This window comes from Ailuropoda melanoleuca, chromosome 8 (genome assembly GCF_002007445.2).
Source record: "Ailuropoda melanoleuca isolate Jingjing chromosome 8, ASM200744v2, whole genome shotgun sequence".
NCBI lineage: Eukaryota > Metazoa > Chordata > Mammalia > Carnivora > Ursidae > Ailuropoda > Ailuropoda melanoleuca.
In genome coordinates, this window is record NC_048225.1 from 58267692 (window position 1) to 58280483 (window position 12792).

Below are 12792 nucleotides of genomic sequence, written 5' to 3' on the forward strand. Positions count from 1 at the left end.
TGGGGGGGGAAAAAACAACAAACTACAGTTTGTGTCATACTCAATGGTGAAAGACTGAAAACCTTCTCCCTAAGATCATACCCAAAACAAGAATGCCTGCTTTCAACATTGCTGTCTAACATTTTACCTGGAGTTCTAGCTAGGAAATTAGGCAAGAAAAACTCATTCAAATATGAAAGGAAGGAGTAAACTATCTCTATTTGTAGATGATAAAACCTTATATAAAGAAAATTGTAAAGAATACACAGATAAAATTATTAGAGCTAATAAATGAATTCAGCAAAGTTACAAAATGCAATTTCAACATACAGAAATCAGATGTATTTCCATATACTAGCAATGAATAACCTAAAAAAGAGATTGAGAACAAAATTCCATTTATGACACCCTCAATATAATAACATACATAATTAGGAATAAATTTAACCAAGGAAGTATGATATTTGTATATTAAAATCTATGACATACTGCTAAAGGAAAGCAAACTATAATCTCTAGCTGTATCTGGAGTTTAGAAATGGGACTACATATTGGAAATCTACAGGATTAATAAATTACACTGAGATCATTCTGAGCTTGATATCAAGACTGCCTTTGTGTCTATCACAGAATGACCCTAACATCCTTCTCCAAATTTTCTAAAATCTTGAATGTAAACAGTGTAGAAAGCAAGGTAAATTTTACTTAGAATTCAATTGAAACTAGGCACAAAACACATACAATCGGGGCGCCTGCATGGCTCAGTCCTTAAGCATCTGCCTTTGGCTCAAGTCATGATCCCAGCATCCTGGGATCCAGCCCCGCATTGGGCTCCCTGCTCTGCTGGGAACCTGCTTCTTCCTCTCCCACACCCCCAGCTTGTGTTCCCTCTATCTTTCAAATAAATAAATAAAATCTTTTTTAAAAAACACATATAATTATTCACATCTAATATGACTTAGCTTCAAGTGAGAAAATATCATGTATCCTATCCTAAGCTGCAGTCTCTCACATTCCACGATTCAGAGACACTGAATTTATTGGATTAACAGTGAGGAAGGGAAAGAGAGGAAGAGAGAAAGGGAGGTAGAGAAAGACAGAAAGAGGAAGGAAACTTGGAGGAATCAGGTTAGAAAGAAGAAAGGGAGAAAGAATGACAATAAGAACAAGACAGGGGAACATTTAAATAAAGATAATGTTATTTTTAAAAAATAAGTAATGACTAGAGAAGGAAGACAAAACTGGATTAAAATACAGAATATAAATCTATGGAACAGATGTTCTAATTTAAACATTGTCACTAAGCCATGGCTTGACTTTCTTTTCTTCATCTACAAAATGACTTTATGGATCAGCGTCCCTTCAGAGGCTAAGCTTACCTACAGAGAAGACACAGAGAAATGGGGAGAGTTCTCACCTTTTCCCACCAGCCATTCTATTCCCAAACCACTGCTGCCTCCAGGCCACCTTCATTTCCCATCAGTGCTTTCCCTTTGTCNACCACTGCTGCCCCCAGGCCACCTTCATTTCCCATCAGTGCTTTCCCTTTGTCCAGCGACATGGGGTGGGTGAGCAGAGTGGGCAGCAAAGGTAGCTTTGCCTTATCTGCCAACCCTAAATGAATTCCAATAGAAAATGAAAATCTGGCACTGCTACCTACTCTAACAGGAAACCTAAAGCAGAGGCGAGATTATTAAAATGGGGGTGGTGTGTGCCTCTATTTTCCAAGTGTTGACACAGAACTCTTACTTCTGTACAAATATCTTCACAACTCTCTCTCGGATCTGCTTGGTCCTGACTCCGTAGATGACTGGATTCAGGGCAGGGGGGACAACCACGTATAGATTAGCCAAAAGGATGTGGATGTAGCAGGGAATGTTTCGACCGAAACGGTGTGTCATAAAAGAAAAAAATGCAGGTGTGTAAAAGCACAGCATGACACAGACGTGAGAACCACAGGTATTGAGGGCCTTTAGTCGGGCATCCCGAGAAGGAAGGCGGAAAACAGCTTGAAGGATAAGCACATAGGAGGAGGCAATCAGGATCACATCCACAATGATGTTGGAAATCACCATGAGCCCATAAATGATGTTGACCTTGATGGGTGCACAGGCCAACCGGGCAAGACCCATGTGCTCACAGTACGTATGAGGGATGATGTGATGCCCACAGAAGGGCAGCCTCAGAATGAGAAACACGAACGGAGTCACCAGAATTAAGTTTCTTCCAACAACAACAGAGGCCAGGAGGCCGATGGTTTTATGGGTGAGGATCGTGGTGTACTGGAGAGGGTTGCAGATGGCAACAAAGCGGTCATAAGCCATGGCCACCAGGAGAACAGTCTCCATGCCTGTGAACATGTGGATGAAGAACATCTGGGCAAGGCAGCCCCCAAAGCTGATCTCTTGGAGCTTGAACCAGAAGATGCCCAGCATTTTGGGGATGGTGGATGTAGACAGACCCAGATCGATCACAGACAACATGGCCAGGAAGTAGAACATGGGCTGGTGGAGACTGTGTTCTGTCCTGATCACAAAGACAATGGTCATGTTCCCTACGAGGGCAATCAGGTACACAATGCAGAACGGGAAAGCAATCCAGATGTGGACAGTTTCCCAGTCCTGGGATTCCTAGCAGGTGAAAGAAGGCGGGATGGAACTGGGTGTCATTGATGGAAGTCATTCTCGCAGGAAGTGTCATTGAATTCCTGTTGAATTCCTGTTAAGGTGTAGGGAATGTTACTCTATGTTCTTTTCTTATCGAGGTCCTAGAAAATGAAAAGAACTTCAATCGCTATGCTAGAGGTAATGGCAGGAGTAGTTGATCGCAAACATTAGTCTCTTCTTTCCAGACGGTAATTGAGTAAAGTAACTCTCTTAATACACATTATTGTTCTGAGATTCTTCATAGGCGATACTATCTGTGCCTTTAATTTATAATAATATGAGATCTGAAGGAACTGACAATATTTTACATTGTAGTACATACCTACTCTCCTTCAATACCGTGTCCTCCATGATAGTTTGCTGTATGAAACATTCAGATATGATCTCTACATCTCTTGTAATTTCCTACTAGTGTGCACTGCTATCATAACATACATTTTTTTTTCTTTTGGTTTAGTCTTTCCTATCTCTTCCATTTTCCCCCATTTTTAAAAAATTTTTATTGTGATAGAATACACGTAACATAAAATTTACTATCTTAACCATTTTTAAGTTTAAGGTTCAGTAGTATTAAGGACATTCATATTGTTGTACAACCATAACCACTATCTCCAGAACTTTTTCATTTTGCAAAAGCTGAAAATCTGAACCCATTTTCAGTAATTTCTCCATGGCCCCCTCTCACCATCTCTGTCACTACTATTCAACTTTTCTTTATCTCTCCTATTCACCCATGTGCCGGACTCCGGTAACCACTATTCTACTTTCTGTTACTGTGTGTCTGGCTTTTTTTTTTTTTAAGATCCCATATAAACCTGAGATAATGTAATATTTGTCTTCATGTAACTGGCTTATTTTACTTTAGTATTATGTCCTTAGATTCATCCATGTTGTTGCAGTGGCAGGATTTCCTTCTTTTTTAAGGCTGTATAATATTCCGTCACATATATAGATCACATTTTTAAGATTTCTATCCCCAAGTAGGAATTTAAGATAAGTTGGCAAAAGTGAATATTAATCTGTGAAGTCTCTTCCCCATATGAAGTTCTTTTTCAGTAGCTGTTAATTTCTGTAACTGATGAGAAATGTGACAGCAAATCTGATCTGGTGCCTGAAGCTGGAAGAATGGGAAGTGGTTGCTTAATGGACACAGGATTTCCTTCTGGAATGATGAAATTTTATAGCACTACATAGTGGTAACAGTTGTATAGTGTTGTAAATGTACTAAGTGCTACTGAACTGTAAACTTTAAAATGGCTAAAATGGTAACTGTTATGTATATTTTACAATAAAAAAATTGCTCGTTATATATATACCCAATAAAGTCCATGGAATTAGTCCAAGCATTTCATAGACTGAAAACAGAATAAGGAAGAAGGAAGGAGAGAAAAAGATAAAATATTACCTATCATAAATATTATGTGAAATAACAAGAACTGGCAATTGATAGAGTAGCAGACAGCAAGCTTCCTGAAATTTCCCTAGAGCTTCTCTTCAGCTGGTGTAATGATCAAAGGGAGTTCCTATTCATTTTCATTTCAATGCCTCAGATTCCTTGGCACCTGGAGACTTCATTACAAATCCCCTCAACACACACACAACAAAATTTTGTTAATACCTCTTAGTTCATATTGAGGGTGTATATATACATATGTAGATTTCAGTTAAATTTGGATTTGCTAAACGACTGCCTAAGATGGAAGATAGAGAACTTGGTAAGTTTTTTCTGATCAGTGAGTCTGCAATGTATGCTTCAGATTGCAATTGGTTTCACAGAAATTGAGTTAAGGCTTAGAGTATTGGGGTAGGGAATGAAATGGTAGAGATCACTGGTCTGGGGAGGTGTAGGAAGAAGACTAAGATGGGAAAAAGTTGGGGAGGAAATATCTGCTAGGCACCTACACTGTTTCAGGCATAAAACCTCATCCAGCAAGAATAGAATCAGGACTCCATTCCAGGCCATGATGCCAGTGATATGAAATGCTGTCTACTTTTCTTCTTTTTCCAATACATATTGCCTTGATAGTGAGACACACACACATACAAAAAAACTAGCCATAGTAGGCAAATAAGGATAGAGTAATGAGCTTGAACTCCCTTATAGTTAGACTGATTCCACACATATTCCTGATATGAAGAAGGAGACAATATGGTGATCAGCTGTTGTCTCTCTCTATGCTTTATATTTCAGAAGGATTAAACTGAATTCAAACTTGATTATTGGGAGACCTGACTTTATGACTGATACCATGACCCAAGGTAAGCCAAGAGGTGAAAGGTATAGCTACAGCAAAAACAAAAAATATCTTTGGAACTAAATGAGTAGGTGTATAGTAAGGAATTTTGCCTAACCTAAGAGAAGTCTGGCCTTTGTTCTTGGCTTCTAGGAAGTTATCTGTCATATCTGACAGGAGTTTAGGGTGGGTACTGGTCAAACCAGATCTTAGTGTAAGGGGACTGGCCATACCATAAATAACAACAATATAACTTAGGGTGACGACTTTGGGTCATGTGGCATCAATCAGTCTGAAGATTGAGTTCAACCATCTGTGCAATTAATCAATCATGTATACATAATGAAACTCCAGTAAAAACTCTGGACACCAAAGCTCAGGTGAGCTTCCCTGGTTGGCAATATTAACTCTATACAGATTGTCACACATTAAAGCCCGGAGGTAACTCATCCTGACTCCATGGGGGAGGACAATGGATGCTTCCTATTTACAAACCTCACACTCTGCCCTCAGCACCTTTTCCTTTGTCTGACTTTAATCTTTCCCTATAATAAACTGTAACCATGAGTATAATAGCTTTCAATGAGTTCTGTGAGTCCTTCTAGTGGATTATTGAACTTGGGGGTAGTTTGGGAAACTTCCTTAACTTCCAGTTGATATCAGAAGTGAAGACAGTATCAGGAACTGTGCCCTCAAACTTTGCTGCGTAGCCAGCTCCAGAGCACAGATCAGAATATAAAGCCACATTTCCCTCTCGACAGTTATAGAAGTCAACATGTTCTTCGGAACGAATATCTGGGGAAGATTACCATTCCTCCTTGCCAATTTATCTTAACTTCCTACTTGGGAATACCTTAATTTTAGGTATCTGGACCCTAAGAATTATGTGGATTTGTTGCTAGATTCTCAGTTCTGTTCCATTGTAACACTGCCATAATCATCCCAGTTTTGTAGAAAATCTCAACAGCTGATATTGCAAATCTTCCAGATTCTTCTTTGAGGTAGTTTGGTTATTCTAGGGCCTTTATTTCCCTACTCCTTAATTTCTTTCTCCCTCCTTTCACTACCTCCCCTAACAAGTTTGCAAAGATAGGTCCACATCAGTGTCACAAATCTTAGTTTTGCCTAATTTCACATCTTGATTCTGCTGCTTATTAGCATAGTAAGCAATGGGAAGTTAATGAACTTATCAAAACCTCTCTCTTCCATAAACCAGATACCAGCAGAACTTGTGTTATGGAACTGTAGGGGAGAACTAAATGAGATAATATTGCAAATAATGACAGCAACAATGTCTGAAAACTCATAGGTACCCATTTAATGATAGGCATGATTATTGTGGTGGTTTTTATTATTATCAATTTTATTATCTCCTAATAGAATTTATTTAGTGCATTTAATTCCTCTGAACCCATAATTTCAAGAAAGACATGGTGTTAGCTTCTACATGGCACGTTAGCCTCTCAGACTTGTGGTGCAGGTCAGGAATGATACTAGGATTATTTATGGAGAGCTGAAAAAGGGGAAACAATCAAAGTCCTTTAGAAAAACGTATTTCCTTTGTTTGGAAATCCTTTGTTAGGAAATATTTTTATTTTTAATTTTTGTAGATCTCAGTTTAACGTGGATGAATTGTCCAATGGGAAATAAGACAACTTTTGAAAATCATGCCATTGTCAGCCTACAGAAGAATGTCTTCTCTCAATGTCACTGAATCCCACCCTTCTTCATTCCTATTGCTGGGGATTCCAGGGTTGGAAATTGCACAAATCTGGCTTGGATTTCCCTTCTGTGCTGTGTATCTGATTGCTCTTGTTGGAAATGTTATCGTTCTGTTTGTTATCTGGACTGAACATAGCCTTCACCAACCCATGTTCTACTTCCTGGCCATGCTGTCAGTGATTGACCTAAGTCTCTCTACTACCACCATCCCCAAGATGCTGGGTATCTTCTGGTTCAACCTTCAGGAGCTGTGCTTTGGGTGCTGCATTGCTCAAGTCTTTTTTGTACATTTTTTTACAGTCATGGAGAGCATTGTACTTCTTGCCATGGGTTTTGATCGCTATGTAGCTATTTGCAACCCCCTCAGGTACAGTCTGATCCTCACCAACAGAGTCATTGGTGTGATTGCTGTGGTGGTAGTTCTAAGAAGCTTATGCATGATTGCTCCCATCATTTTTCTCCTCCTGAGGCTGCCTTACTGTGGACATAGAATTATCCCTCATACCTATTGTGAGCACATGGGAGTGGCACGTCTAGCTTGTGCCAGCATTAATGCCAATGTCTACTATGGTCTTGGGAATATTTCTATCTTGTTTCTGGATGTGATTCTTATCATTATCTCTTATGCTAGGATCTTATATGCTGTCTTCCACCTCCCCTCCCAAGATGCCCGCCTAAAGGCTCTGAATACCTGTAGCTCCCATATTTGTGTCATCTTTGCCTTCTTTGGTCCAGCTCTCTTCTCCTTCCTCACTCACCGCTTTGGTCATGGCATCCCCCAGTATATCCATATCCTCCTGGCTAATCTCTATGTAGTCATACCCCCTGCCCTCAACCCAGTCATTTATGGCATCAGAACCAAGCAGATTCAGGAACGGGTACAGAATCTCTTTGTTGAAAAAAGATAGAATGAGGGGTAATTCCTTCAGGTTACGAAGGTAAAGAGTCTGAAAAGACCAACATTTATGATAAAATTAATATAAATTTCTTTCACCAAAATTAATTGTGTGTGTGTGTGTGTGTGTATTCAGAAAAACATATTGTCTGTAATTGTTGGAGGCCTGTATGTGTCTGTGTGTCTGAATGTGTACTTGCAATGATATCCTCTATTGACCCCTGGCATAGAATATTACATACAAGAGTAAATTTCAAGGGGGAGAACTTTGATTCACTGAAATAACTTTCTGCTAAAACTGTATGGTGTTCTAGATCTCTTACAGGTAATAATAAGCTTTCTTTAATAGAGGTGTTCAACTGGAGATCACATACTCAAGGTCAGCATTGACTGAAATGCAAAATGTTTCTATAAGTAATAAAATACTGACTAAAAATAAGTAGTATAATTTTTACTGAAGCCTTTGCAAGAAAAAGGTGGAAATTAGACTAGATCTTTTGTTTTTTTCCTCCTTTCTGTGCTCTCAAATTCCTGGCTCTGTGAAGCTCCTTATAAAACTAATCCCTGTATCACACACCCTCATTCTTGAACTGGCAAATTTAATACTGTGTCATCTGGATAGCCCTTCGTGGAGTTAAAAAATGCTTACTGAACAAATGAAATTTTAAAAGGGAATATTTTTCAACAACTAATAAAACAGTTTGGTTTAAAACACAGACAATAAAAAGAGATAATTTTACCTAACAATTGGAGTCATATTTTGGAAAGCGTAAAAGCTGCATTCAGTGGTCTGATGTTTATTGTATAGAAAATTGAGTAGCACTGGAGTCTATGAAGTGGTGAGTAAAATTATTGTGTGGAATTTTTTAAAAGTCTTGTCTCACACTAGATTTAGAAAGGATAAGATATCGACAATTAGTGAAGCACAAAGTTAATTTTCAGATATCTTTATGACTCAAGAAGAACTAGAATTTAGATGGTGGTAATGCAAATAAAGACAAGGTATCTGGTGTGAAACAGGAGAGAGTCATAGGGTATCCTTTAGTTACATAGGAGCAAGAGACAGCAAGGATGAATACTTATTTATCTGTTTTTAACAGGATAGCTTTTGTTGGGCATTGAAATATGTAAGAAGAAAAAAGAAAATTATTCGTGAACATCAAAAATGCAAATATAAGAAAGGGGATGGAAAAAGAAATTGGATTGTAAAGAACCTTAGAAAATTTGGTTTCTGAAGTGGATGAAATCAGTATAAAAAAATGCATTCTTGGTTTTCAAAAATGGCAACAGGAAAGAAAGAATGGTAAATAAGATTAAAATCAGTCAGATTTAACTTCAGAAGTTACAATACTAATCACCCAATTCACCACATTCCTGGTGATTTTGTTAATTTAATATACAAAACAAATGTTTTTGAAGTATATTATTAATGATGATTATTCAATCTCAGTGAGAAGAGTTAATATTGAGGTAACAGTAGAGGAGAAACAATAAGAACTAACATGTCCACAAGTTTTTATAATCATCCAATTAATTTCACATGTATGATTTAATTTCATATTCTTCATCCCTTAAAGTAATGAGGTACCAAATACCCCCTGACTTAGCCATGGAATCTCTCTGGTCACTTCCTAGTAGGACACTAAATCATACATGGAATTTATGCAGCCTTAAAAGAAGGAAATCCTGGGGCGCCTGGGTGGCACAGCGGGTTAAGCGTCTGCCTTTGGCTCAGGGCGTGATCCCTGCGTTATGGGATCGAGCCCCACATCAGGCTCTTCTGCTATGAGCCTGCTTCTTCCTCCCACTCCCCCTGCTTGTGTTCCCTCTCTCGCTGGCTGTCTCCATCTCTGTCAAATAAATAAATAAAATTTAAAAAAAAAAAAAAAAAAAAAGAAGGAAATCCTAATTCTACTCCTGAAACTAGTATGGCACCGTATATTAACTAAAATTTAAATTAAAAAAGAAATTTTAAAAAAGAAGGCAATCTTGCCATTGCAAGCACATGGATGTAGCTGAGGACATCGTGCTAAAGTGAAATAAGCTAGTCATATAAAGATAAATGCTGTGTGATCTCAGTTTTATACAGAATTTAAAAAAAAAAAAAGCCAAACTCACAGTAACAGAAAGTAGAACGGTGGTTACCAAGGGTTGGGGCATGGGAGAAAAGAAGAGAGAAAAAAAATTAAAACTAGAATGGCAGTTGGCGGGAGATAGGGTGAAGGGGTTATAGGGTTATAGGGGATACAAAGTTTTAGTCTTTGCAAAATGAAAAATTCTAGAGATAAATGGTGGTTATGGATGTGCAACAATATAAATGTACATAATTCTACTGAACTGTACACTTAAAAATGGTTGAGAAGTAAATTTTATGTTATGTATATTCTACCACAATAAAAAATTGGGAAAATACTGGGACAGGTAGAAAACACATAACCCAAGGGGAAAAAATGTGTATGTTATAATAGCAGTGATATAAAAATAAAAGACATAGAGATGGTATCTGGATGCTTTATAAAGAAGGCCATCATTGAGGACATGGGAATTGGGGGAAAGTTGAAGGAAAGTAGAAATGAACAGTAGTTATTTCCGAAGTAGGACTTTTGATCTCCTAAGACAGTGTAATGTTTCGGAGAGTCATGAAGTAGAATTAAAGGGTGGTTGGGCATTCACTGAAGGACTTTGCCAACAATGGTGTTTATACTTTATCATATAAAGCCCAGAGTGTATAATGGAGAAGCAGAGGGCATAAAAAGAAATATTAAGTAGAAATTAGACAGTCAGATTTGATTTGGAAACATAAATGTTGATACAGTGGGGAGGATGGATACCATGAGGGAATGATCAGAGAGAGCCTAGGGAGTAAGCTTTTCATTCACCAAAAAGAGAAACAATGCAAAGGAGAATATATCCAATCTAACCGGAATTCTTTTGTACCACTGACATTATCTTCACTTTCTTAACCACTCAAAATCATTTGAACTTAGAAGATAAAAAAACTGGTTTTCTAATGTCTTCAATTGTCCCCCAGTCTTCCTGTCCGTACTCAGGAAAATCCTGAGCTAAGGCGTGCCTTGGGAATAGCAGGTCTACTCCATCATCATCCAGGGCGGGAGACTCTAAGAAAACTAGACTGTGAGCTCTAGCTAGATTCTGTCTTCTCAGGAGAATGTAGAGTTTTTTTCACCTTCTGCCAAAAGAGATAAAACACATGAAAGCCCCTCTCCAAAGACTTTACCTTTTTACAATTACTTATAGGTCGTAAGGAGACTCTTGCTGAGTTGGAAGAGAGTTGATAATATTATCTACAGGTATAAACCCTGTTAAAGATGTGGTTCATATATGCAATGGAATATTACTCAGTCATGAGAAAGGATGAATATCTACCATTTGCATCAACATGGGTGGAACTGGAGGGGATTATGCTAAGTGAAATAAGTCAAGCAGAGAAAGACAATTATCATATGGTTTCACTCATATGTGGAACATAAGGAATAGCATGGAGGACATCAAGAGAAGGAAAGGAAAAATGAAAGGGGGGAAATCAGAGGGTGAGAAACACCATGAGAGACTCTGGACTCCAGGAAACAAATTGAGGGTTACAGAAGGGTGAGGGGTGGGGAAATGGGGTAACTGAGTGATGGGTATTAAGGAGGGCACACGATGTGATGAGCACTGGGTGTTATACGCAACTAATGAATCATCAAACACTACATCAAAAACTAATGATGTACTATATGTTGGCTAACTGAACATAATATTAATAATAATAATAAATAGTAATAATAAAGAGTTGCTGCTGCAGAGTCTAATGTATCTATTTTAGGGGTCCTCATCTTTTGAAACCACAGTCATAACCCCAGACTGCAGTAGGATTCATATATTTATATTAAACAAAGTAGAAGAGTGGCTAACAGCAGTTTCCTAAGAAGTCACACTTTGAAGACTTAATTGTGTAGAACTTAATATTTTCATGGCTTCTGAAGGGAGCAGAATCAATATCATCCTCCACACAGACACCCCCTCAGGATATTTACCTTCCTAACAGCTCAGGAGACAAATCTCTCCTGAGCTAGGAGTTATATCCGGTCTGGTGATCTATCTCTGCAGATGCAATAGAGAGAAACAAGAGTTAGATGGGCTTAATGACCCATGAGTCCCGGTTTATGCCCAGGGGACTCTGAAGGAAAAGCTCAGGGATTCTGGACATGCCTAGACTTAGGGCGTTCCTCCTCATTATAAAGATTTTCTGCATGTGGCAGGATAGATTTGGGACCGGAGGCTTGAAGGGGCTCCAATCACCATGTGTAAGCACCTAGGCTCATGCTGTGATCTTGCTCCAAGCAAGGGCTGGGAGAGGAAATATTAGAAAGGTAAGGATACATGGACAGGGGAGATGAGACACTACAGTGAGGAGGAGAAGAGGTAAATGAGGATAGAAGGGGACAGTGGCCTCTCCTCTGCTCAGGAGTTGTCCAAAGCCTCATTGTCCATTCTCTTCACAAAAGAACACAACAGAACACATGGGATTCGAACAGACCTCAGAGGTTGAGCACAAAGATATGCCAATAGGTAATATGCAGAATTTCTCTCTCTTGTCTATGTCTCCCTATCTCTGTCTCTCTCTCACTCACATACATTCAGCTCACATAGTGTACTCCTCACAGCTAGAAAGCCACAAATAGTTTTACAGTAGCATAACCACATCTGCTATCACCAAAGAAATGAAGATTGCTCGGAGTAGCAAATTGTTGGTAGGGAAGCAGACGCAGCAACTAGGCTTGCTCTGGTTCATCTGGAGTAGAAAGAGGCAATCGCATGCCACTGTCGTATGTTTGAGGTTAGATGTGGAGGGGTGACTGATGTCATATCCAAATAAAATGATGTAGGCATTATACATTTGGTCTGCATTATTGTGTTATTTTTTCTCCAACATAATCCTGGTTTAGAGATTGTCAATTCTAATTTGGCCACCTCGTGGACCCACTACTTTATGGTAACATATCCAAGCCTTTCTTATTGGAACCCAATACATCTGCTAGCTCAGCCATATCCAATGCACCCCTCTAATTTTCTGCCAAGTGGCCCATTCATGACAGTGCCTGAAAGATGGTACCCACTCCCATCAACGGCTTGATCCCACCCAGCTTGAGAAATCTGTAAGAATGACAGAGAAAACAGTTTGCTTTCTAACTGAACTGCTTTGGTTTATGTGTGCATCCACGGAGTTCTAGAAATAAGTCTAAATGTGAAGCCCCGTGCTACTCATTCCCTTTGGGATATTCTGTGTCATCCC

The 12792-nt window shown here is 38.8% G+C and overlaps 2 protein-coding genes across 2 annotated transcripts; one reads left to right on the forward strand and one right to left on the reverse strand.

The window, feature by feature from the left end:
- Positions 1 to 1724: 1724 nt before the first annotated feature.
- Positions 1725 to 2667, reverse strand: LOC100477689 (olfactory receptor 52E4). The gene is given in 2 exon segments (XM_002930584.4): positions 1725 to 2594; positions 2596 to 2667. Coding segments are annotated over 2 exon segments (936 nt in total). The 5' UTR covers positions 2662 to 2667.
- Positions 2668 to 6570: 3903 nt separating this feature from the next.
- Positions 6571 to 7509, forward strand: LOC100477944 (olfactory receptor 52E8). Its single transcript, XM_002930585.3, has one exon. The coding sequence runs from the start codon at positions 6571 to 6573 to the stop codon at positions 7507 to 7509; it is 939 nt and encodes a 312-aa protein (XP_002930631.3).
- Positions 7510 to 12792: the final 5283 nt, after the last annotated feature.

Excerpts from the sequence above, each read along its gene's own strand:
- LOC100477944 (XM_002930585.3), top strand. The coding sequence starts at position 6,571 with ATGTCTTCTCTCAATGTCACTGAATCCCACCCTTCTTCATTCCTATTG.